This window comes from Apis florea, unplaced genomic scaffold (assembly GCF_048593485.1).
Source record: "Apis florea isolate Af1SG1 unplaced genomic scaffold, ASM4859348v1 contig_1789_pilon, whole genome shotgun sequence".
NCBI lineage: Eukaryota > Metazoa > Arthropoda > Insecta > Hymenoptera > Apidae > Apis > Apis florea.
In genome coordinates, this window is record NW_028256481.1 from 3,639,556 (window position 1) to 3,666,510 (window position 26,955).

A 26,955-nucleotide genomic window follows, 5' to 3' on the forward strand; every position below is an offset into this window, starting at 1 on the left:
GCGTCATGTAACTTATAAATATTCCTATAAATCTCAAACTTTATGTAAATAACTTTTGAATTATTGAATTTTAGTTTATATAAAAATTATCAAAATGATTAAATTTTATTTTGAGACTTATTAATTTTTTTTAGATCTTTTAATAGTTTTTTAATGAATAGAATTCAAAAATATTAAATTTAAAATTCACTTGAAAAACTATTTATTGTATGTAATATTTGACAAATTATTTGTATATAATAATTGATTTTTATTCAATGAGCATAGTTACTGTTGTATACAGTTGATGATGATTTACAACGTAATGAATCAAATTCGCACAAACATATTTGATTCTTTGATCCGCACAATATATGATACAATTACAATAATTTTTTATTTGAATCAATTCAATATTCGAACAAAAATAATTTATTAAATTTATAATCACTTTTGAATCGTTATGGGAGAAGAATTTATTTTCAATTCAGTTGCTATTTGAAGAAATTAAAATTGCTTTTATAAGTTAAATAAATTAATTTTATCAATTATTTCGAAGATCAACCTCAATCGCTATTACCTACATATAGATAATGACTTCTTAACAAACTGTGGATATAAACCAATATGACATCCTAGTAACTAAACCAAGTAAAAACTTAAAACTTAAAAAACACTAATTTTACATACGAAATCACTTTTGAACCAGTGAACTTAAAATTAATATTTTTGAATTCTATTTGTCAAAAACTATTAGAAAGTATAAAAAGAAATTAATAATTTTTAATTTTGCAAAATAAAACTTTCAATTAAATATATATTCAATAAAAAGTAATATATTATACCAGTATGGTATATCTAACTTATATTTATTTGCTAGTAATAAAGTATTATTTCCTAGTAATTTGTATGATCGAAGTTGTTGGTCTTGAAATATGTTATGATAATAGGAATATTGTGATTATAAACATATGTTAATATATTTATGATTATATTCTATAAGTAAATACGATTATAAATGTTAAATTCAATATTAACAATAATTTTAAAGAAATTTTTTATTATTTATTTATTTTTGCTAATTCATTTAATATAAAATTTGAAAAAATCAAAAATGAGCGAAGAAATGACAAGTAATGTATTTTAGTATAATATATTTATATAATTTACTAATATAGTTAGTAATGTATTTATATAATTTTCTATTATAAATTTTTTATATCATAATTTTTATATTTATATTATTATCAATCTGATAATATCTGTCATGAAGAAATAAATTTATATTATATTAATATAAAATATTTAATATTCTTAATTCTAATAATTTTAATAATTTTATTTTGTAGATCAAAATCTTTCTTTGCAAAAAGTTTTATTACCTGGTCATGATCCTGGATGGAATGATCCCCCGAAATGGGCATATTCTATGGCACAAAATTCTGTAACTCCTACCAAACGAATGTTAAATAAAAGGGTAGCATTTCCTATGACATCTATACAAGTTAAAAATAAAGAATCTTCTTTAAACAAACCATTAAATATGCCACCACCAATACAATCTGCGATTAATTTAACAACAGCATCACATCCTCCATTGTTATGTCCTTCAAACAAAAATAATTTGAAAGGAAAAATGAATGAAATAAATATTAATAAAGAAGAGACATTAAATAATGTTTTGGCAAATTTAGAAGCTGTAATTAATGAACATATATCTGAAGAAAATAGTGCTGAAGAAGTAAAGAAGAAATTAGATATATTAAAAACTGCATGGCTTGAAGATAAACTAAACAATGTGATATATAAGAATATTTTAGATTTATCTACAGGTTAGTAAAATAAATTAATAAGTATTATTATTAATATTATTACTATTATTATTACTAATATAATATTGTAATTATATTTGAAAATAGAAAAATAATAAAAAATATTTTCAGCTTTACGAGAAGGAAATATTGAAAAAGCTGATGAAATACATATTGCATTAATGATGTATCATGCTAATCTATGTAATACATGGATACCTGGAATTAGACATATTATTTTAAGATTAAAAACCAAAATGAAAAGCTCAAATATTACATATTCTCAAAGTTCAGAATCAAATTTATTATTAACTGAAAGAAACGAATAAGTAGAAATTTTTCAGGAGTAACATTTTTATGTATAATAAATATTATTTCTTTGCTTATATAATTTCATATATTAATTAATCTTATTAAAAAAATAATAAAGAAAACTACGAATATTATCAATATAACAAATTTTATTATAATTATACAAGAAAACTAATTAAATCAATTTCATATAATGTTTATTATATTTTTGATGATTATCAATAACGGAAGTTTGTTATAATATAAACATAATGCATTTTATAATATTTGATATTCAAATAATAAAAAATTAATATTGTGGCATTATATATATAAATATGTTCAATGAAACTGAAAATGTGACTATCATTATTATATATTTCATTAGAATATGTAATTAAATTATAGTATAATTTTTCATGCTAAATTTGATTTAATTTTATATATATATATATTTTTCTGAATAGCAGTTTTACATAATGTAAATTTAACAAAAACTATTGATTAGCAAAGTTTGTAAATTAAAACATTTGTCAATTTTATTTATATATGTACATATATAAGGTGTTAACATATTTGTGAGATATCTTTCAAGGATCGATTTCAGAAGTAAAAATATAAAAGTTAATATATGTATATACAAAAATATCGGCTAATATCATTAATGAAGTTAAGTAATTTAAATTTGTATTACGAAATGAGATAGAGATAGAGAAAAATAATTTTATCTCTGTCATACTATCTCCATTTTGCTCTGTTTTTGTTTCTCTGTATCAAATGTAATGAACTTAAATTATATATTTCTTAATAAAAAAAAGTTTCAACCGATATTTTTATTTTAGTTTGTCAATCGATCTTCTAAAATTTTATTTGATGAATAATATATGTATTAACACCTTATAATTTCAATATAACGATTATGAATCATTTTGTTACATGCGCGTGTTTAAATGTAAATGTAAGCAGAAATAAATTATAATTAAAATCGACATTATTTTATAATCATAAATATTTAATATTATCAACACATCTACATACAAAAAATTATATAAATCTTAATTATAGATTATATCAGTAAATTAATGATGATTCATAATTGGAATGGTTCATTGAATTCATCATTTAGCGATATCAAGAGAAATAATCAAAATTCAGTTGTGTGTTAAAAATAAATAATTGAATGTTTTCTTAAATATGATAAATGAAAATTTTAGAATTAGAACTTTATAAATTTAATTGGAATCAATTAGAATCGTTTTATTATATGTTACATATAATATACGATTTTAGGAGGAAAAATTAAAAAATTTTTGAAGGATTATTTTGTGAATACAAATCATTCAATACTCATGTTAATTATGTAACATTTTTATTGAATCATGATATGCATGATTAATGCTCTAATTTATCGAATGTTGCGAATGTTTTCAACTTCTATACATATTCTTTGTCATATAAAAAGCAACTTTGTTATAATAAATAAGAGAAATGATTGTATGAAAAAATGACGTGTTATATATAAATGAATGCAATTATTTGAAATCCGTGAATATCGAAGCAAGTTAATTGATTATATTTATCTTAATCAATTAAATGAATATTATTAAAAAAAAATCTATCAAATATCTATCATTTTCATGAACATAATTAATATTTTATTAATCGTGATTTAGTCTTTTTTCATTGCAGAATTAACTTGATCGAACTAACTATCATTATCATTACATTATTTGAAATTATATTTTTCATTAATTGAATGATCAATAGATATATATATAAAAAAAAAGTACATTAACACGTATATGTAGGAGAGAAAATATCCTTAATATTTTTATATCACATGTATACGAATGATAGTAATAGAATTGTTCAAAAATATGCGTACATATTTTTAATTCATCTACGCGTGAAAACATTAAAATAATTTTTTTTCATTGCATCTCATTTTATTTGCTTACGATTGGTACACGGATACGAAAAATGATCAAGTCTTCTTATATCATAAAAGTTTCTTGTATTTCTCATTTCTCTCTTATGTATATTCACAAAGGACAATTACATCTTATTTAATAACATATTCTTCGTCTAAATGTACTCTTATGTCGATAATAGTTATCGATAGCAATGATCAATTTAAATTACTCTATCACTTATCGTTTATAAATCGCTACTAAACTCTAAGCATACGGTATGTGTCGTGTTTGTACGTGTGTACTTGTGTGTATCTGTGTGTTTTATGTATTTTTTTTCTTATTTGTAAGTGTGCGTGTTGTGTATATGTGTATATGGTTTCTCATCGCTCAAAAGCACACCCGCGTTTTCGTTTCTTTTTTTTATTTTATTTCTTAATTAATCCACGTTGATTTCATCGTTTCCGTATTTCAGTCGATTACTTGAAATCGAAATACACATCGATCGATGCTTGGCATTTTATCATTTGTCACACTTCTCTTTTTGTTGTCGCCTCTAAACGTAATAACGAGAACTAAAAAACACGGAGTAAAAAAAAGAACAATAAAAATAATATAATATAATATAATAATAATAATAATATTAATAATAATAGTAATAATAAGTTACATTGTTAACGTTCACGATACGTACATATATGACATAAAACGAAGATCATTCTTCGAAGTTAATTTTTTTTTTTTTTTTTTTTTTTGCGAACTTTCACGTTTCACATTTCATTCGCTCGCTGTTGATTGATTTTATTATTCTTCTTTTTATTTTTAAACATAATTTTTGAAATCGCGAATGAAATTTTTTTCCATTTCATTCATCATTGCTTCGCTATTCCTTTCGCTTGTTCGGCTTTCTTGCGCGATTAAAATTGGCGAAAGGCAGTAAAACGCTTTACAAGAGTAAATATATATATATATTATTATATATATAATAAATATATATATATTCATTATAAAACTTACATTTTAAACTTATGACCATCTATTTTTATTAAATCGTCAATATATTTTTTTCTTCCATTCATCATTTTCTTCTTTTTTTTATTTCATTTAATCTCGCATAAATAAATATTCATAAATACATTTTTTAGGAATCGACACATGTGGTTCTCTCAATGGATCATTTCGAGTCTCTCTCATCTTCTCTTCCTGTTTTTTCATTATTATTTTTTTTGTTTTGTCTTTTTGCAATAATTAATTTTTTTCTACTTTATGTGCTTTCGAAACATTGTAATTATAATTGAGAAAGAGAGGAGAAAGAGAGACAATGTTTCTCATCATGAATCGTTAGATATAAGCGAGTAAACCGTCAGTAAAATTCAACTCGATTTTAGATGGAATAATAAAAGAGAAAAAAAAAAATTAATTTTTATTTTTTTTTTTATGCTGTAATTTTTTTCATTATTTATTACACAATTTTTTATCCATTTGAGTTTTTTTATTTATTTATTAACCATTATTGTTTTGAGAAAAGATCCATTGAGATAATCTTCTGATCTGTGTCGAGGCCCGAATTTCGATTTAAAATTCTTTTTCTTTTTTTTTTTTCTGGGTTCATTATCCAAAAATATATATACACATATGTAACGGATGTATACGTAGCGCTATATTCGTATGCCCTATGTCGGGGGACCCAGAGGATATCCTTTTGATATTAAAGTGCAAAAATTGTGAGCAATGATTTTTTTTATTATTTTCACTTTTCCATTGAGTTCTTTCGATTTTAATTATTTTTTTTTTTCTAATAATGACAAACAATCTGTATGCAAGAACTCATATACATTTGTTTATACATGTATATATAATATAAATACGCAATGGATATCTCACGATTTTCGCACTTTAAGTATAATATGCTCATTACACTCTATCATTTTATTTATTTTTTTCCTTCCATTCGCCTTCCTTTCATTCTCGAACTCTCTGTTTAACTGCGCATTACAAATTATTATTTATCGTTTAATTAATCGTTACTTTAATTTATTTTATTTTTTATTTTATTTTATCAATTCTTATCAATCAATCACCTATTGTATTCTGGCTTCATAAGGCGGACATGTGGTTTTATTAGATTTTTATTCATTTTTGTTTTATTATTTATTATTATTATTATTATTATTATTATTATTATTATTATTATTATTATTATTATTGTTATTATTATTATTATTATTATTATTATTATTCATCTCACAAGACAGATATACATCAAGTATATTTGTTGCAATTAATATTTATCTGTTTGCTTCTCTGTAATTTGTTTTGCATTTGTTATTACATCTATTATGTTACGCTTGCTATAAACTATTTAAAAAATTTGTTCTCCTTCGTTTAGCTTCAACTCCCCCCTCCCCCCCTCTTATATTTAATCTCTACACACTCTCATCATATTTTCTCCGTTTCCTCTCTTTTTTTTTTTTGTAAATTTTTTTATAGATTTTTTCGTACAAAACAAAATGGCATCTTTTTGGTATTGGAAGAAAAAATACAGTTTTCAACCTCTTTCTTTCTTTCTTTTTCTTTTTTTTTTTTTCCTCTCATTCTCGTCTCGTTCGTACACCACGTAATCGAATTGAATGCCACGTGATCGACGCTAAATTCCATTTTTCCCTTTAATCTCTTCTCCTTCCGAAAGAAGAAAAGTAAAAAAATTGGCAATAAACTCGTTCGCGTGCGTCACGTTCATTTTTATTCCGTTCTCGCTGCAACACGACAATCATTGAGTACATTAATGATTCTTTCTCTGTTACCCCTTAATTATTATCGCATTAATACTATTTTGGCATCGTGACGATACAATTTCCTTCTCGTATCTTACACACAAAAGAACAGCAACAATAACCAGTTCAGTTTTCTTTTTCCACTTCCATTTCATTTATCGATTGCAATTACAGTTCGTCGTGTGATTTTTACTTTGATAACATTTTCTTCTACAAAAAAAAAAAAAAAAAAATCCTGCGACGAAATCTGTCCTTTTTTTTTTTTTTTTTTTTTATCTTTTCAATTTTCTTGCCCTTTTTATTTTCTAAACATTCTTTGTATCCTACTCACGCACGCAACTGAGCATCATTCGGAAGTCGACGAGAGAAAAATCTTGCCTGTGCGCCTCGTGCGTCCTAAGTGAATCCATGGATCGCGATCGAGGAAAGAAACGTGTGCAAATGTGAAAGGAACAGGCGCGCTATGAACGATGGTTCTTCCCCGGCTAACGATCGCTCCCGATATTTACAACGAAAGAAAAATTATTTTTTCATTCATCAGTTATACAATAATAATAGTAAAATTATAATAATAAAAATTAAATATAATATAAATCATTATATAGTCACTGGTTTCATTATCATCCTTAATTATTAGATGTTTAAAATTCATCTAATTTAAAATATCTATAATTCATTCGTTTACAATGATACACGAATAATTGTCGATAAGAGATCTATATAAAATCGGCAGATTACAATCGAAAGTATAAATCTTACAAAATCTTAATCTCGATTAATTTCATTAAACGATTTTTCTTTGTTCAATTACATTCACAATTTCATTGTTTGTTTTCTCTCGTTCGCATTACTTCCGATTTTATCGTATTTTTTACATAATTTTTAATATATATATATATATAATTAATCAAACTCTGATCGTCGTATGAGCGTTCGAAAGCATTGAAGAACCATTTCCACAACGAAATTGAACGTGAACAATATTCAACGACAAACGACGCAGATGAAGAAAAATAAGAAATTATCGTTGAAGATAATTCACACGTATCGTTGGTAAATCGTTCGCAAAGAAACAAGAAGAGTGTTGCGATCGAAACGTTTGCTCGCAAGAAGAAAGAAATAGATGACGAAAAATCTTATCTCTTTTTTTTTTTATATATATATATATATAGAATGATCTTTTAAAATGTTTAAAAAAATAGAAACATGTTTTTGTAATTTCAGCGAGAACTTTTGTTTATCTTGCTATTTTCTTTCGTAAAATGTTTAATTGACTGGTTGAGATCGATTCTCAATCTTGGGGAACCTAATCGAAAAATAGTCTCTGACGATTGAACATTAATTTTTCTATTTGATATTTTTGCTTTAAAAATTCATATTTCGCTTTGTAAAACTTCGGAATCGTGCGTAAAAACGGAGGAACGATTGATTATGCTTTTAGCGTAATAAAGTTCGTCATACAGGTGAAACAGTGGATTATACCAGCATATAAAAAGAGAAAAATGAATCGATTAAGAAAAGAAGAAAATACATAAAGGACGACTAGCGTTTAAAAGACATGCAAGCATCATCATCGCTGATGCTGTTTTTGCTCGTGTTAAACAATCTTCTTCTTTCTACAAAAAAAAAAAAAAAAAAAAAGTAGAGAGAATACAAGCGAAGAAAAGAAATTTAAAACGAAAGGTATAAAAAAATATATAACGAAGAAAGAAAAGAGTTGATGCACATCCTCGACACTAATTCGATCTTTCGGTGTCACGAAAGAAAAATTGTAAAAAAAAAAAAAAAAAAAAAAAAGAAAAAGAAAAGAAGAACGAACGAAGAATAAGATAAAAGAAAAGAGAAGATAGAAGAGCTAAAAAAGATACGATAATAAAAATACAATAGAACAACGCGTTTTGTTAAAACTTAATTAATAAATAATCGATTAAATTAGATTATATTACTAATTATTACTGTTTGCCGCTAATAATTATTATTACTACTACATTATGATAATAATGAATGATAATATATTAATGATTCTTATTAATACTCCGATGGGTGAGGGTTGGACGCGTCTTTTTACCTCCCATTTACCTCCTTCTATAGTAATCACCTCTCTGTCGATTATCGTTATCGATCCATCGACCTTGAACAACCACGATTTCCTCCCCTTCCTTGATCCATCCTTTTCTCGATTCTTAAATTCCAACGCGTACACATGAATCGCGAGGACCGTGCTTCCGGTCTCTCCGGTGCTTCTTTTCTCCCTGGCTAGCATGTTCGTGCATCGAAACTTCGAAAAGCAAGGAACCGTTTACTCGTGAACCAATTAAACGAATCGATACGTGATCATGATCATCGTCATTCTTATCATCGATTAAAATAAATCCCACTTGACTTCGCTTCGTTTCTTTTAATTCTTTCAATGGTGGAAAGACTCTTTCTCTTTCCACCTCTGCCTCCCTCTTTCGCTCCTCGTCCATTAACCCGACTCTATAACCTTATCTCTGATTTTCATATCAATTTATCGATTGAGCTATGAACGGTCGATAAAAGAGATAAAAAAAAAAAAAAAAAAAAAACACATCGAAAGAAAAAAATAGTGGGAAGTGGCGATTAACGTTTCGAGGTAGTTATATATGTATCTGTGTGTGAAAAAGTAGGATGACATGTGTGTAATTAACACGGATTACTTTCTTTTTTTTTTTCCTTCTTTTTTATTTTTTCCTTTTTTTTTTTTTTTTTTTGGCTCTCTGACTCGCCCTCGAACACTGGCACTTATTATTACAATACCGAACCTTATTGGCTATTGTGAACTACCGCGAAACTTTTTGTGAATCTCTGTGAGCGTGTCTTTTTCTCGCCCGAGAAGATCATCCCTCGAGAGGCTCGTATATTAGGGATCCTTGGGATCCAACATGATTTGATGATGGATTTGAAATCGCGATCATAGACTCTAAAGGCCTTAGAAAAATGAATATTAATAATAATAATAATAATAATAATAATAATAATAATAATAATAATAATAATAATAATAAAAAAAGAGAAACAGTTGGAAGAACGTAGCTAACCGAAGAAGACGGTACCACGACGATTGGACGCGTTTTCCTTCCCGTTGACAGTTCGATATTCTAATTAAAAAATTATTTCACGAGCTCTCATGTATATGATGCATATATTTGTGTATGTTTGTACTGATACCGATCCGAGAATTGATATTAAATAATAGATATTATATTATAGCAATCCATATCGCGTGTGTATAGGGTGTATGTATATGTGTGTGTGTTGTGTGTATGTATGCGTGTATGTGCCTCTCCGTTGGATCGTTGTTACTCGAATCTTTTTAACGTGGTGGTGGTATACGATTAAAGGATAAAGCTATGGATGCAAGCACGTGCAAGTGAATTACGAAATAAATACGATGATTAACAAGCACAATGTACAGATAGGCGAAGAGAACGAAAAAAAATTATAGATAATGGTATATCTATGTGAGAGAAAGAGGAAAAAATAGGTGCAAGAGAGAGAGAGAGAGAGAGAGAGAGAGAGAGAGAGAGAGAGAGAGAGAGAGAGAGAAAAGAAGAGAAGATGAAAGAAAAAGATTAAACATTGATATTTACCGTTTAATTAATTAGCTTAAAAACTTGAGATCATTTTTCATGTCTGTATATGTTATTATACTGGTGTACATGTAATGTGTCTAAGTGCGAGCTCCTATTTAGAGCTTGATATTGTGCAGATGATTTTACAAAGGATCGACTTGAAACTATATATGTATATCTATATCATCGTTCGATGTTTTGGGATAGGTTGGATAATTGATTGAATAAAATCCTACGACGGCGCCGATTAATCGATTTTGTTCCAGCGTGATGTATGTGTCCAGTATGAGCATGTGTATATATGACGATGACACAACAACAACAACAACAACGGGGTACGTGTGGTACAAAAGGAGAACGTGCAGAAAAGTAAACGATAGTTTCGATTCTTCGATGCGAAAGTGATTCAGTTTTGTATAAAAAAAAGGAAAGGATCGTAATAGCACGCACGTATTTGTTACCATACATGTTTGCCATTTTGCATATGCCATGTGTTAAAAAAATCATTTATCATGCCTAGGTATGGACTAGTTAAATATGATTACAATTGTCTACTAAAATACGAGATAGTTAAAAAAAAAAAAAAATATACAATTGGATACGTTTCATTTCATTCTTCCTTAATCTTTCATTATTTGTTTATATCGTTTTTTCTCCTTTTGTCTTTTTTTTTTTCATATTTTTACTCTCCATTCATTCCATCCTAAATCGTATAACGTATCGAAGTTTGTTTTGTTTCTCGGCTATCAAACGAACATGATCGATCGCTATCGGTTTTACGTGTGCTGTATTCTTAATCCAATTACCATGAAAATCAGCCTCGATTGCGATCAGTGTTTCTCTAAGCGCATGACACGTCTCTTTCGATTAGTCGCCTCTCGTAACTCTTTTTGCATCTTTAACAGCGTGTCAGATACCATACAGCGCCATATCTGCCGATCTTACGCTCTTTTTATATTCGCTCACAACGTTCTATCATGATTCGCGTAAAAGATCGATATAAAAAGGGAAGCCCCGATTAGAATTGAATCCTGTGATGAAACGTTTGTGTTGCGAACTCTTCTTCGTTTACTATATTATTCTTTCTCTCGCTTCTCCTTGCCCCCTTCTCTCCCGTCTATTACGTTTATTATATTCTCCGAAAAAACGTGAAATAGAAAAATGGCAGTGCAAACGTGTTGTTTTCTTCTTCTTATTCTTTTTCTTCTTGTTTTTTTATCTTTTTTTTTTTCAGTAACAAGTATAACACATTTAGGACAATGACGATATAATAATTACGATAGAAATTTCCTCGTAATAACGGTTTGTCATTTTCCTCATTTGATCCCTTTATGAAATGTTAACTACCTGTTGCTTGTATGCTTTCCTTGTTCCCGTGATTCGATTCAGCTTCTTCACGTTGACGTTGCATGACACGTCGGTGCAAACGGTGCCGCTAGGCTGAGCGATGCGCGCGCCATCTGAATCCCATTGTTTCACTCGATCAGCCCGACGAGATTGCTCGATCGATTCTTGGCACGGTTCTTGGTCATCGATGGCTGGAACCGTACCTACTGACGATCACTCATCCAATAGCCCCTCCCTCCTGATATGGGCCAGTTATCATGCACGGATGCATGGGAAAAAGAGTGGTCCAAGTCATTGTCGTGTAAGTGGGCGATCTCATCATGAACTGAGAGCTAGGAACAGTAGGTATGTACGGGAGCGGAGTGGATTTCTCGCTGATCGTCGCGCTTGCTGGACTGGTTGGAGTCGATGGAGTGGATAGTGATTGCGAATTAGTCGATGAATTCGTGGTGGTAGTGGTATTGGTGGTCGTAACGCCCAACTTGCGGAGTCGCATTTTCTCTTCCCATTCGTCCCAACCGTGTCTCGCCCGGTTCAGATTACGATGTTGATAGAAGACCAGACTGATTCTGGTTGGATTGAGACGATTAGGCTTTTTCAGAGCTGTGGTGGCGTGCATTTCGTGTTTCGCGCACTCGAACAACACGCTACCATGGCTCAACGCGATGGCAACTCCACCCATCTGCGAATCCTTGAAGCACTCTTCATTGTCGGAATAATCGGCCACTTCTCCAAGAGGTTCCGCCTTTGGTGGAGGTTCTGGTAACACCGGGAAATAAGATGGCGGTCCGTAAATATCCCATCGAGGAGTGTCCCACCTTGCCCAGCCAGGATTCAGACTTTGATACGGAGGCACACCTTGATACGGATATTGATGGGGCGAAGGGAAGCAGGTTTCTCTCTTTGGCTGTTGATACAATTGAGGTGGATATTCTGATGTTTGGGGATGGGGATAAGGTTGGTGGTAATTGTAGCCCTCCCAAGAGTTGGAATAAGGTTTGTCGAAGACAGGATACGTTGGATATAGTCCATATTGGGGAAAGGAAGCGTGAGGATGTCCCAAGCCTGGCATTCCGTGGAAGTCTTGAACCTGCTTCATTTCCTCGGCCCATGGGAAGCAATTCGAATTTGGATTCGCCATATTCTGCCTAGGATCGTGGAAATTCTCTCTCGACTTGTCCTCCGTCCACTCTGATCTTCGTATCTGGTTATTCTGATGCATCGTTCCGTTATTTTGTATTGCATTGTTGCTCGGACTGTCCGCGTAGACACCATTTCGTGTCGGCTCCTGAGGCTTGAGAAACGTTCTATTGGAAGAATTTTGATATGTGCTGTCCGTGTTTGGATTCTGGCCTGCGGCTGTCCTTGATGGTGGCCTACCCTTTGGCACTCTAAATGGAGAGGGATCAGAGGGTGTTTCCCAACAAGGTGGTTTCGATTGGTCCGGATGTGGTACTCTATCGTTCCAATTGAATATTTTTTGATGATCTATGGATTGTTGATGATTCCTTTCGGAATTAATTTGATTGTTGTAAACTTGCTGTTGATCGTAGGGTTTGTTTTGATCAGGATACCAAGAACCAAGCATATTCCAACCACCCACTTGATCGGAAGATGCCGGTGATATCTGATTTATACCTGGTGTCTTCTGTTCGTGGCTCTTATACATTCGATATTTTCTTTGATCTATCGAGCCTAAATTTTGAGTACCGTTTGACGGATTGTTCGAAGGAAGATGAGACGAGGTGTGTAGCAACAAGTCCGAATTCGTTGTACCGAATTCCTTATGACTAGTATTGCTCATGCAAGAGGATACCGACAAGCCGGAAAACATGTCCATATTTGTCTCGTGGGGCCCCTGGTACGGAAGATTTCTACTCGATTGTACATGGTGAGAGGGATGATAATGGCCTTGTATTCTGTTCACGAACGGTTGCTCGATTTGTGATTTCTGAACCTCTAAGTAGTTCTGTGTAGTGGGGTACTTTTGTTGACTAGAATCCTGTGCAGGTTTGGAGTATGATAATTTCGATTGATCGCAGCTCCCTCCGACGTTTCGTACATTATTTACATTGTGCAATTGATGATGATTCGTTCGATTGAGTACGCTCCTTTGGTCTAAATGAGCTGGAAAATTTATACAGTTTGTTTTTGGAGATGCGCTATTCTGTCTGGTGTCGTACATGTTCGGATAACTTCTGGAAGTGGGAAGTGGATGACTGTAACCTGTGTCTGGATACCCAGAACTTCTTGGCGAGGCGTTTTTCTGATCCTGAAGCGTAGGTGGACATCCTCTAGGAGACATCGAGTAACCGATATCTCCTGGTGTTCCCGTATGAGTGCTCCTTGGTGAAATTGGATGAGCTCTTGGTGAGTGCGAATAATAATTTCTTGGCGAGTCCATTGTGGAATTGGGTAAATTTCGCGATCCTGGTCGATGCTCATCTTGAGAAACGGTACTTCTAGGTCTGATGTCGTCCAAGCTCGTGCTATCTGGATCAACTTTTGCATCCCTGTCGAGACCACCAAACGAATACTCTCTCCACGGATTCAACCAATTATTTTTTCGCTGATCGAGCCAACCGTTTCTACTCCATTGCTGTTCGTTTTGGTAACCCCATCCTTGAGGATACATGGACACTGGGCTATCTAAAACAGTGGAGGACACCTGGGAGCTTTGTAATTGGGCGTCCATCCCTTCGAACATGGACGCCATTTCCAAGGATAGTTGGGTATCCCTCATTTGCGGTCTGATTAACTCTTGGTGTCCTGGTATTTGGCGTCCTGACTCTATTATCTTTTCATTAACATTTTTGGAACTGTCTTTCTTGCTGCTAATAGCGTCTGGTTCGTCTTCCTTCCTTTTCTTCCCGTGCCTTCGACAGGGCTGCAGTGGAACCGATCGAACTCTCACTTCACAGGGATATCTGAAACGTATATATATCGATAAGATTCATTTCTTCACAGAAATTTTAGATAATTATTGCTGCTCATAAAGTGGAACTATTACGAATAAAGAAAAAAAATCTTTTACTTTGTCAAAACTTCTACAGCTCCGGCGCGAACCTTCTCATCCTGTCCCTCCTTTGACCCATACTCATCCGTAGTATCCATGATATAAAGAGGAAGTACATGTAATTGTTCGTCTTCAGGTTTCGACAAGGTTCGATGTTTTGTCATGGTGACTACCTACGAGACAAAGATCACATCGTAATTATCTCTCTATTATTAATTGAAGTAGTAAAAACTTTACAAGTATAACTTACCACGGTACATCCGTTGTTCATGTTGTGAAGATCGCGATGAGAATGCGCGCAAAAGTCTATACACGCTGTAACACCGGAAAATGGTCGGCCGGGCTTAAATCCTAAACGACATTCGCTCGCTTCCCGCTCGAATTGTGTTTGATTGTTGAACGCTTCTGGTGCAAGGCTGAGGTATAAGGGTGATAAAAGTGTTGCTAGGACGTGCATTCTTTCTTCTACTTCTTGCTCCTAGAAGAGGAAAAAGGAAGAGCTTAACCTTTTTCTAAGATTAGAACAGATAGAAAATAAATACAGGGGGTGAAATTAAGAAAATAACAAAATAATAGAAAATAAAGTTAATTAAACGAAGATTATCTCACCTCTGATCGTACTGACAATCGAAATTTTCGGACGGTTTTGCTTCTGGCGTATTTGCAACCATTATAATACATGGACCAGGAACATCCAAAGGAAAAGCTTGCACCGCAAGTTTCGGGATCGAGACCCTGACAAGCGCAGGTTCTCGGTTCGTTCGTTCCACATCGTCTGGTCGTGGGAAGACCGAATCGATTCAGCTTGTGACTCAATAAGGAATATATCCGATCGGCCTCGTGCGTGGGCACACCTTCCCAGGCGACCATGGCCACGACGATCCAGGCTGTTGGACACTTGTGTCCTTGCCGGTGTTTCACTATGGTCAGGATCTTCTCTTCCAGACCAGATCGTCGAAGTATCTAGCGAATCACTGATATTACAATCCCATCACCAAAGCAGTACAGAGATATCTTAACGGACGATTCAAAGCGATCGATTGTAACGTTTGGATAAAATAGAACTTAAAAAAATATATATATATATGTATATGTATATATGATGATTCGCTTTGATTTTAATCTAACAAAAGAATTATAAGAATAAGAAGGATACGTACAAGTGGTTCATGAAAATATTCGAATATAATTTTATAATGAAATTCAGCTAATTCGAAGATTCTGAGTTTTTCAACAATTTCATCTTTCTTTACGGCATGTTGGCAGAAAATGAAATTCATTTTTTAATTTAAAATTTTCTTCTATTCGATCTTGTTAGAAAATTATATTTAAAGAAACGAAAAATTCATTAAAACTTTGATTTCATCCCTTTAAAATAACATCTCGGTAAGAAAGAAATTGTACATGAAATTCATCGTATTCTGTGCAATCACGAAATTGTTCATCAACATTTTCGATCAAAGGATAAAAAAATACTCGAACATATTCGCGAACCACCAGAGGTATTGTAACATGCTTACCCACTTAGCCATCGGACATCCCTGAGTAGTTTTGCCCTCCTTTCCGGTGTAGATGACCTTTTCGAATCTAATGGCGTTTCCCTTAAGGCCGGTTCTTCTTTCAAGATCGTTCCGTAGGTCAGGCAGGCTTGCAGCCGCCCCGAGATGAGTGTAGTACGAACCGGGCTCTGGCGGACCTTGTGGTTGAACCTCATTTTACTTACGAAACTGGACGTTTCAACGGAAAGGAAGCAACAGAAGCGGAAACATTTATGCCACGTATGTAGTAGGTATGCCCCCTGGGAAAGGGGGGTAAGTTAGGTACGTGCATTCTTCATTGGGTCACTGAATCAAGGCTTGGTGTATTTTTGTTGGCCGATAATATTAGTAGTAGTGGTACTAGTAGTAGTAATAGTAGTAGTAGTAATAGTAGTAATAGTAGTAGTAGTAGTAGTAGTAGTAGTAGTATAATTTTTTTTTCTTTAAGAGAATTACTCTTTACTTTTCGTGTGAACCCGTGACAATCGTGGTTAGTGTGTTCTCTCGATGTTAGTGTCGTGCTGAATACGCAATAGCAACTCACATTTGTCGGCTGGGAAGCAGTTGCAGTCCGGCACTTCGCTCCTCACATTGTTCTTCAATTTCTCCAAGTGATCTTGCAATTTTGTTGTCGATGGAGCACCACCGCTACGCGGGCTCTGTGGACCTTCGTTCTTTACGTCGGACTTGTCTGCCGCGTCGGCCAATATCTCGTCCCTTGTTTGCAAGCCCTGGCAACAACCCTCCCGCAAGTGTTCGGGGGTCGGTTGCTCGGTACCGCCTCTTCGACAACACCACGAACCAACACCCGGCGACACTTTGGCGGGCCCGCCATCGCCTCGAAACTTGTAATTGTTGCCTTCCTGCGATTTTTGATCCGGCTCGCTCTTGATCGCCTTCGAAGCGCAATCATCGTTCCTCGACGTCGCTGTTGAGGATGGGACGCAGTCAGAACTGGAATACCCGTACTCCCCGATGTTCTCTTGCTTGATACTTTGAGATGAGTCGCAATTGGAATTATTCTCCAGCTCGGTAGACGCGACTTTTTCGCTACTCTCTGGATAATTAGAGGTATCGTTCTCGTTCATCAATGTCACTCGAGGCGTTTCTGGAAAAGTAACATCGTTACTCTCCGTCTCGTTCTTCTCGCTGTTCGCGCTGTTACTACACGGCTCGAACGTTCTTTCGTGAATCTGCTGATCTATGCATAATCTTCTCTGAAATGATTTATCATCGGTGCACTGATTGTCGTGGCTCTTATTTTCTTCCTTCCATAATTGTCGATGCTCGTGTTCCTGTTGCGATTGTTGGTGATAAAGTGATGGTTGTTGTTGTTGTTGTTGTTGTTGTTGTTGTTGTTGTTGCTGCTGCTGCTGCTCGTGTTGTTGATGCTTCTCCAGCACGGTTTTGTCTTCTGAACCAAATTTCATGAAACTTTCTATAACCGTCATCCCGTTGTCCGGTAACACGGTACCGTTGTTCAACGCGTTGTTACCTCCCCCTGACCATTCCCATAAGCCACCACCGTCGGGCAAACTATCGACCCGAGGGTGGTGGCTATGCAATAAAAAATTACCGGTCAAGGATTCGTTGGATTGCGCCATTGAGATCATGTTCGACTGATTCAAATACTGATCCGTCTGTTTCTCTTGCAATTTGTCTACACTATCATGCGTGTCTCGTATCCGATCTTCCGTGTGATACTCGCCGTTAGACCCACTGTTGCTGTTCACGTGCTGAGACTGCATTTGATGATGCATGCCGTGGTGTTGCTGTTGCTCTTGATGGCTTATTTGATGTTGAGACTGCTGTTGCGATTGTTGCTGCTGTTGAAGTTGTTGATGCTGTTGATGCTGATGCTGCAACTGTTGCTGCTGTTGCTGTTGCTGCTGTTTGTTCAGGATCATGGATTTCAGTCGGCTATTCAAATTCACGCGATTCGATTGAGCAAATACGTTACTCTCCTGAGCATCTTGATTATCCGAGAATCCGTTCGGTTTCCCGGTGTCTGTCGCTTGTTGCTGCCAAAGCACTCTTTCTCCGGAGTTCTGCATATCCTGTTTCGTCGTTTGTTGGCCCCAAGTAGGTTGATTCTCGATCACCGAGTTCGGCGACCAGGATATCTGATTCTCCATTTTGCTCTCTTGCGTCGGTGGTTGAGGTTGCCACGAGCCCGGTTGATGGCCAGGCGTTCTCCTCGGACTAGGCTGTGAATCTGGCCATTGTTGTTGGGGTTGCTGACTACTATCGCTCTTTATACTATTCGGGGACCAATTCGGTTGACTAGTTGGCGTGTCTGGCCAGGACATCTGATTAGACGGAGTAAGTCTGGGACTCTTCTCGAGCTTCGTCTGTTGCGACCACTGTTGTTGTTGTTGTTGTTGCTGCTGCTGTTGCTGTTGCTGCTGTTGGGACTGCGCTCCGGGCTGCGACATTTGCTGGCCAGACGGTGTCAGCCTTGGATTCTGTTGGCTCGAGTTTTGCTGCATCTCCGGACTGCTTTGCTGCCAATTGTGTTGACCGGAGGGCGTCATTCGGGCATTCTGGTGAGACGGATTCTGCTGATGGTCCGACAACTTGGGCGAATGCTGTATCCAGCCTTGGTGCTGGTGCTGTTGTTGTTGACTAGATGGTGTCAATCTTGGATTCTGCGCGTCCCTCAGCTTTGGACTCTGTCGCGACCAATTTCCCTGAGTTTGTTGCTGCTGACTATTGTCCGTATTGTCTGTCCACGATTGTGGAGTATGCGGGGTTTCTTTCACGCTACCATTTTCCCAACTCATGTGACTGGCTGGCCGAGGTAGCTCCTGTTGTCCTTGCATCTGCATACTTTGCTGTGACTCTTGCCCCTTCATGCTATTAGCTTGCATACTAGATTGTTGTTGCTGTTGCTGCTGTTGCGAAGGAGGTTTCTGTTGTTGCTGATGCTGTTGCTGCTGTTGCAACGTTCCATCCGACCAGCTCATATTGTTATTCATTTTCGTACCGGTACTGGTATCGGACCATAAGTGGCGTTGCCCGTCAGGTACCGAGTGCTGTCGTTGCAAGTGTTGTTGCTGATGTTGTTGTTGGGCCACTTGCTGCGGCTGCCACTGGTTCTGTACTTGTTGTTGACCCATTTCCACGTAGCCTGGATATCCGTTAGAGTTGTGTAAACTCTGTGGGCCCGGTTGAAGTGGATACCCAGGCATCTCGTTTCCCGACACGTTACTGGCCGTGATCGTCGCGAATCCCTTCACCTGCGTATCTGTCGGCGGTTGTTGCGGTTGCGACTGTGGTTGCTGGGAGGCCTGTTGTTGTTGCTGGTTATCCATGTGTACGGAACTGCTACGACTCGTGGGAGTGGTTGAAGGCGGCGGTGCCATCGTCACGTCCTGGAAAAACGCATCATTCCATCTATAACTTAAAAATCGTGAAAGATGTAAATTACTATTGATTTACTGGAATATTTTAAGATTTGTTAAATCATAGAAATAAATCAATCTACTATTTATTTACTGTACTCCACTAATAAATATTTCCTATGTTTCTTGATACGTCGAATAATTATTAAAAGTCGAATAGATCTGTTAAGCAAAAAAAGTATCTTTATAAAAAAGAAATTTATTAGTAAAGAGTGATTTAAAAATACATAATCAATACGCAATATTTCATTTTTTCGAGATATAATATTTACGTTAACCGCAGATAGATAGATGATCATTACGAATGGATATATATTTTTCTATCTTCCTTGACTTTTGGTATTTTCTGAAATTCAATATATACCGTCGGTCATATTGGAAAAGGCAGGCGAACGAAAACACTTTTAATTAAAAGCGATTCATTTCGAATTGTACCTGTTGTTGGTAACCATTGACGTAATCCTGCCTTTCATAACCAACTGATTGGGTTGCAGTAGCAGCAGGATCCATGAATTGACCGTTTAGTGGCCTCTGAGTTGTCGATGGTACGGTTTGCGGGGCGACTGGTGGTAAGGGCGAGGGTTGCCCCGTGATTGTGTATTGTCCCGTCGCCCCGGCACGTTGAAATGCCGACTGATCCGTAGTAATGAAAGTCTGTTGTTGATATGCGACTGTAATCAGAAAATTTGCGTGCTGATTCCGCAGAAATGGATGGTTAATCCGCGGGACAAAGGGCGGTCGCGCACTTCGCATTCCACGATCGTTTCATTCGCGAGAAATTCTGAATCACTCGGTTTTTTCTTTTCTTTTTTTTTTTCCCCCCCTCCCTTTTTTTCTTTTTCTCCTTTTTACACACACGGTTGATGTATTATTTTCACCGGCAGATTCTTTGAAATTTTAAAATTAGCATCGAGAATCGAGGGAACATCTTACGTCGTATGACGTTATTTCATAATAATCGCGAAATATAAATATCTCATCGATCGATAGGTTAAAAAAAAAAGTTGGCAAAGTTGATCGAATAAATATAATTCTTCTGTTTAATGAAATACGTGATTGGAAGAAAGGACGAATATTGGAGGAGGAAATTCGTGAATTTGTCGAAATCCAATCGTTCTTCAATTACCTGGTTGTGGATGGTATGGTGCGGCGGCGGAATATTGGGTATGATACCTCAGCTCTTCGAGCTGATTCGGAGCCGGAATTTGTTGAATGAACTGCTGAGGTGGCCATGGAGCTGCTGACGTTTCAACCGCAACTGCCCCCACGGGAGCAACTCCCTGGTGCCAAACAGTATTCCCAAAGCCAGCTGCTGGTCGGAAGCCGGCGCCAGAATCACCGTAGAATGGCATCACTCCGGGTGACTGTAACAACATGAAACGTAACTTTAGTTTCACCTTGAATCGACCTCGTTTCGCATACATTTTTGATATCTTTACATACTTTGTATTTTATACATTTTCTGCAAAGAAAATATACACTTATGGGATATTATTGGATAAAAATTTGGAGACGTGTTTTGGAAACACACTATATACACACTATTTGCAATTATCTTGAAATATTTTCTAATATTATTTTTACATTTTATACGATATAAATAAATATAATATAATATAACATGTATCGATTAGAATTAAATTATGGCTCGTGACTCATTCTTTCTAGGACACTACTATGATTCATACTTTTTTTTATAGAGCTTGATTTAAAAGGCAAAAAAGAAATGAATAAATCGTGTCTTGATCATCCATATGTATATGTATTTATACAGGAAAAGATAAAGAATTTGCATTTATAACAACTCCATTTTCTAGAAAATATTTAAAAATTTTGAATATTTAATAATGGACAATGATTCTTATAAAAATTCTTCTAAAACACCTTATTGAAATCACTATAACATTAAATAGATAAAATACGGTAAAATAAAAAGAATAATTTGTTTCTAAAAGATGAAAATCATTTTTATTTCTATTTAATATTAGAATTACGAAATACGAAACTACTCGAATTGATTGATTTCATTTTTTTTTTATTTGCAATTAACTATTAAAAGTACTCTTACAAATTTAATATATTAATTTTTTTCGAAAATATAATTATAATTCTACTTCTCTGTATATATATATAATAAATCGATAATTCAACATTCAACATATTCGAAAAAAATAACAAAAAAAAAAAAAAAAAGAAGAGAAGAATAGAAAATTTATTATACAAGTTAAAAAGAATTAGAAAAGCCAGAAGGGTTGATAACCACTGTTGGCCACATAGTGGAAGAATAACCATTCATCCAGCGATGGTTCCTTAACTATTCGCAATGCAGCGATTCTCAACTATTTCTCAACAACCGACTAAACCTATCAACTAGAGAGACACGATTCTGATGAACTATTCAACGCTTACCGCGAAAGTAAATGCAATTTGTACACGTTCCACGACCCAATTAAATAAAGATCTCGAGGCAGAGCGATAATAAAGCCATTAATCATCCGTTGAGGTGGGTTCGCGGCCACCATCGCGGTCTACCATTATTTCCTGCATGCCTTCGCGCGGTCTCATGGTCAAAAGTCGCTTCTCGACCTCCCGCTGCTCGTAAAGCTATCAATCTCGCGAACAAAGAGAGCCATGGAGTCGCGTGACTCGACTCCAACCCCCTTTCCGTCTCGATGTGTTTCCGCGTGTCCGTTGGATGCGCCACAGGGAGATCAACGTGGAAACGAAATCGAACCCAACGTGGAACGCGGGGAATTTCGCGGGGAATTTGTCGATTGTTGAACCGGATCGAGAAAATGCGATGCTTTCGCGGCTATGATAAACGATCGTGGACGGCTTTCTTCCTTCGTGTGCATACGGGCATTTCATGGTGGAAGATTTGTGAGAGAGCACAATGGAAACGCGTACATATATACGAGCAACTATACCTGCACGATGTAAGTACTTTCGTTTATTTTCGCTCGTGTCCAGTCAGCAATGGCTTTGAGTGAAGCTTTTTGAGTGAATATTTTTAGAGAGACGCACGTTTACCTTTATTTCTTAGCTGATGTTGCAATTTTTAGTATAAGCGTAGTATAATCTTTATAATCCGCTTTAAATCGAATAATATTCAAACAAAGTAATATTATGGTGATATTAAAAAATCGTCGAATGTATTGTAAGTTTCATAAGACATAGAATTCTTGAATGTGAAAAAAATGGTATTAATTTGAGAAATATTTTAACTTTAAGTATCATTAAATTCTTTTACTAGAGAACAAATTCCATCGACTATTAAAATGTGTGTAGTTCTAAGAAAACGAAGTTGATCTTTCATCACACATTCTCGTGCAACTTTTGTCTGAAACATTTTTTAATCGATAAACGATATTTAAGAGGATCGATTTAGATGAGTCATTCCGTGTCAATCGTTGTCAGAAATGAACACCTATCGAAATCTCGATCTATCTCAATAGTTGAATCCTCTTGTTCCCCGATTGACCATCAAAGTTACTCAAATCCCTCCCGAGTTTTTCAAGTTTTTGATTTAAAATTTGCTCAGCCTTTAATCTTGCTCGAGTTCCGTGTTGCGGCCATCGCTACAGCCTTTTACCAAGAGAGGGAGGCAGAGAGAAAGAGAGAGAGAGAGAGAGAGAGAGAGAGAGAGAGAGATTTAGCGATCGTGTGTGCGGTTCGCAAGCGAGATGGTCTCTCGAAGCGAAGAAATAGATGGACGAGGACGGGAAAAGTTGATTGGAAGGGAACGAGGAACTCGAAGAGGAACAGAGAGAATGGCGATTGAACGAGAGAGGAGCATCGGCGCAAATAGATTGTGGAAAAAAGACGGAGAAGGTACTAAAAAGGAGGAGAGAAAAGAACTGGCAAACTCGCAACCGGACTATAAAACTTCGTACAAAACGAAGGCAAACGAACGATCAGCTTACTCGTCCGTACACCACCGACGAGCTTTGTCATTCTATTTCACTTTCTCCCTCTCGTTTCCCGCCGATCGATTTTGCAAAGACCGTGCAGCGCGCTCGCTGAACACGCTCGTTTAAATAAAAGATGTCTCCTCGCGGAGTTCGGGAATTTCTTACCGACCGAGGTTCTTTACTCTTCTTTTTTTTTTTTATTTTTGTTTTCATTCTCTCTCTCTCTCTCTCTCTCTCTCTCTCTCTCTCCCTTTCTTTTCCTTTTTCTTTTTCTTCTTCTTTTTCCCTTCCTCGTTTCTATTCGGTTTCCTTGTTCAACGTTACCCGGCCGGTTATCACCGTGCAAATGAAATATTCAACGTGACCATTCGCACAGCTGGAGAATTCTCTCTTTTCTGTTCTTGACTGGTGTGTAAAGGCTGTTCCAAGGTATTTCGTATGGGATTTGAAGCGTGGGTTTAGGTTCGTGGAAAGGGAGATGAAATTGTTAACAAATGTAACGTGTACGTGCAAACGTATTGGACGAAGAAATTTAAGGCTTTAATTAGCATATATACGTACGGTACGTACATGCGTGAATCTCCTCGGATTGTTGAGGATTAATCAAAAATACACGGCGTAAAAGTTTTTCAAATATTTTTTAGGACGTGAAAGTAAACGGAATATCATTTAGTTTTTTGTTCGGTTTCGAAGATTACGTCATCAGAATGATGGTCATTCGAGTTTAATTTTATCTCTTGTGATTTTTTTTTTCTCTTAGGCTATTTAAAAATTGAAATCGATGAACATTGAAAGTAAATACAAGTTAAAAGATATTGTCAGTGATATTGTCAGAAATGATTAGCTGATGGTGGTATGAACGATATTCTGTATACACTTTCATATTTTAAGATAATGCGTTTTTCATTAAAAATTGGAGGACTTTTTTTTTACCAAATGTATCGTACTTTCACGAAATTATCATCAATTTTAAAATGAAAATTTCCATATTCGTCTTGTTGTGCATCAAGTGCAAAATTAAATTGTAAGTATCAATCAATATTTTTATATAACTTTTAAAATTAATTTTAAAATTGATTCTCCAAAAATATTCCACGAATATACAGAATCTCGTAATGCGACGATTTCAAATGATTCGTAAATTATGAAAAAAATTATTATATATGTATATTGTTTTTAATAAGAAGAATCATTTATTTTTTTAACAAATTAATCAATCAATTACTATAAGAAACTACTAAACCACTTATAGCAGAAAACGTAAGTTATTTTACAAAATATTTTAACTTGAATTCTGCAAAACTTATTAAAAAAAAAAAAAAAACACGGATATTTTTCATGCTTTTCTCTGTTAAAACGAATAATTTAGAGACTCATCCTGTATTAATATTTCGTACGTGTGAATATGGTTCAAGAAATATTTTTATCGCGCGTTAAACTGTTGGAAATATTCACGTTAAGAGAATTTGTTCCAGTCAGTTGAACGATTGAAATAAAAATGGCATCGCGTGCCACGGTGTCGCCTCGTGTGCATTTCATGTTTATCCGCCACTGCACGCCCGTTACGAATCGTTTTGCGGGTTATTACCCTTGTTAAGCGGCACAGTTCAATTAACTGAGTTACGACGATAATCCTATTGTCGGTAACCAAGGAAGTGAAATATCCTCGGGATATTCGACCATGGAATCGAGCTTTTCTTGACACTGAAATTAAATCGAACCAGATGGTTGGTCTCCGGAAGAATGAAAAAGATATTTTGCATTTTTATCAGAATGATTCGTACATATTAGTCGCAATATTTCTTTTCTTTTTTTTTTTTTTTTTTTGCTATATGAAGACAAAAAGAAGCATAATCTTGAAAAGATAATATCTATATAAATCTTTTTCAATTCTTAATATATTTTGAACACAGAGAGAAAATAGAATATAGAAAATGTAAAAGATGATGTTCCGAAATTAAAACAAAATTTGGTATACAGAGATATATTTTTCAAGTTTTTGAAAAAGAATTTGTTTTGGATTCGATAAAATTAGACGACGGTAAAATAAGATGTTTCGACGTCTCGTTTCATTCGTATTTTACATTAAGGAAATTTTTATTACTCAATAAATCTTTAAATAATGTGATAATAAAATACATTTTTTGAAAAAACTAATGTTAAAATAATTAATAACATTAATCGATGCAATAATTTTTAATTCCTTTAAAAAAAAATATTTTCTCGTTTACTTATTCCATTTTCAAAAAAGATATAAATAATTAAATTAAATATATCAAAAATTTTTAAATTTTTTACTTTATCCCTTTTACATTTTAAAATGCATTTTTTAATTAAATAAGAGAATCGTTTCAAATTTACTATTGCCCAAGGAATTATAAATTTTATTTAATTTTTAACCATTATAATTTGCAAAAATTTTATATTTCAATTGAATATTTTAATTTTGCCCTTTACACGAAATCGTAACGTATTATTCTGTTTAAAATTCTTATATCCCTATATAAACTTAAAATAAGTAGCATGTTCAACTTCAACTATCTTTTTTTTTAAATATAACTTCATATATTAATTCATTTTACAATATATATAAAATTCTACATACACGAATAATAAAACGATCGAGCGACAAATCATTATCTTTATCGCGTTATCTATCTCGTTTATCCATCTAGGATAAAATGAAATTTATAACCCGAAAAATATATATACATATATATCTCTCTTCAAAATACATCTTTAATACAACATTTTTCCCCCATATCAATTTTCATCCTCAATTTTTTTCATTTTATCAATCGTCCTTTAAATTTCCTTCTTGTATCTCGTTCGAACGCGGCTTGATCCTTTCGAAAAGAAGACGTAAAATAGTAAAAGAGCGAAAGGTGAAGCGACGCAAATAATTATCCATGCGATGTATCTTGGACTAAGAGGAATCCGTGCTCTTTAAAAAATTGGGTCGCGCGGAGAGGTCCACCCGTGAAAGGTGTTGGCGGGCCGAGAAACTGCGGGGAACCCCCAAAGTGGCCGTGAATCGGTGTTTGTGGTCGAGGTTGATAGCATCGAAGAGCCGGGCGTCTCGCCAACCGAGTCAGCGATCCCTCACAGCCGCCTACCCCGGCCTTCTCCTTCGTGTTTTCCTCCTTTCCTCTTCTACCACTCTCGCCCGTCCTATCCCCGTCTCTCTCCTCCTCCCGCCCCTCCTCCTCCTCCTCTAATGCTCTCAGCACGAGTCTCCCGACCGAGGAGGCACGGAGCCGACGAGCTCTCAGGGGGAAAATCCTTCCGTTCTCTTGACATCGTGACCTAGGGCAACGTGAACCCGAGGCGTGATAAAACGGGATGTGCCGCGACAGCACCCAAACATAACCCTCAGGAGCC

The 26,955-nt window shown here is 34.8% G+C and overlaps 2 protein-coding genes across 7 annotated transcripts in view; one reads left to right on the plus strand and one right to left on the minus strand.

The window, feature by feature from the left end:
- The first annotated feature begins 876 nt into the window (after positions 1-876).
- Positions 877-3,070, plus strand: LOC100866787 (steroid receptor RNA activator 1). The gene is made up of 3 exons (XM_003698359.4): positions 877-1,112; positions 1,329-1,811; positions 1,923-3,070. Exons 1-3 carry the CDS (start codon positions 1,094-1,096, stop codon positions 2,117-2,119), a joined length of 699 nt encoding a protein of 232 aa, XP_003698407.1. The 5' UTR covers positions 877-1,093; the 3' UTR covers positions 2,120-3,070.
- A 1,008-nt stretch (positions 3,071-4,078) lies between these two features.
- Positions 4,079-26,955, minus strand: part of Tet (tet methylcytosine dioxygenase-like) — a 178,030-nt gene continuing 155,153 nt past the window's right edge. For all 6 annotated transcript variants that reach the window (XM_086910092.1, XM_086910102.1, XM_086910081.1 and 3 more), the window contains 8 exons: positions 20,790-21,027; positions 20,099-20,334; positions 16,804-19,633; positions 16,242-16,417; positions 15,331-15,684; positions 14,972-15,199; positions 14,740-14,894; positions 4,079-14,632 (listed from right to left, as the gene is read on the minus strand). In XM_086910092.1, coding sequence (XP_086766218.1) covers positions 11,923-14,632; positions 14,740-14,894; positions 14,972-15,199; positions 15,331-15,684; positions 16,242-16,417; positions 16,804-19,633; positions 20,099-20,334; positions 20,790-21,027 — 6,927 coding nt within the window. In that variant the 3' untranslated portion in view covers positions 4,079-11,922. The remainder of the gene's footprint in view (positions 14,633-14,739; positions 14,895-14,971; positions 15,200-15,330; positions 15,685-16,241; positions 16,418-16,803; positions 19,634-20,098; positions 20,335-20,789; positions 21,028-26,955) is intronic.

What these genes read in the sequence shown, in the direction of transcription:
- LOC100866787 (XM_003698359.4), top strand. An exon ending in TATTTTAGATTTATCTACAG is followed by an intron (nt 1,812 to 1,922) that starts GTTAGTAAAATA and finishes AAATATTTTCAG; the next exon opens with CTTTACGAGAAGGAAATATT.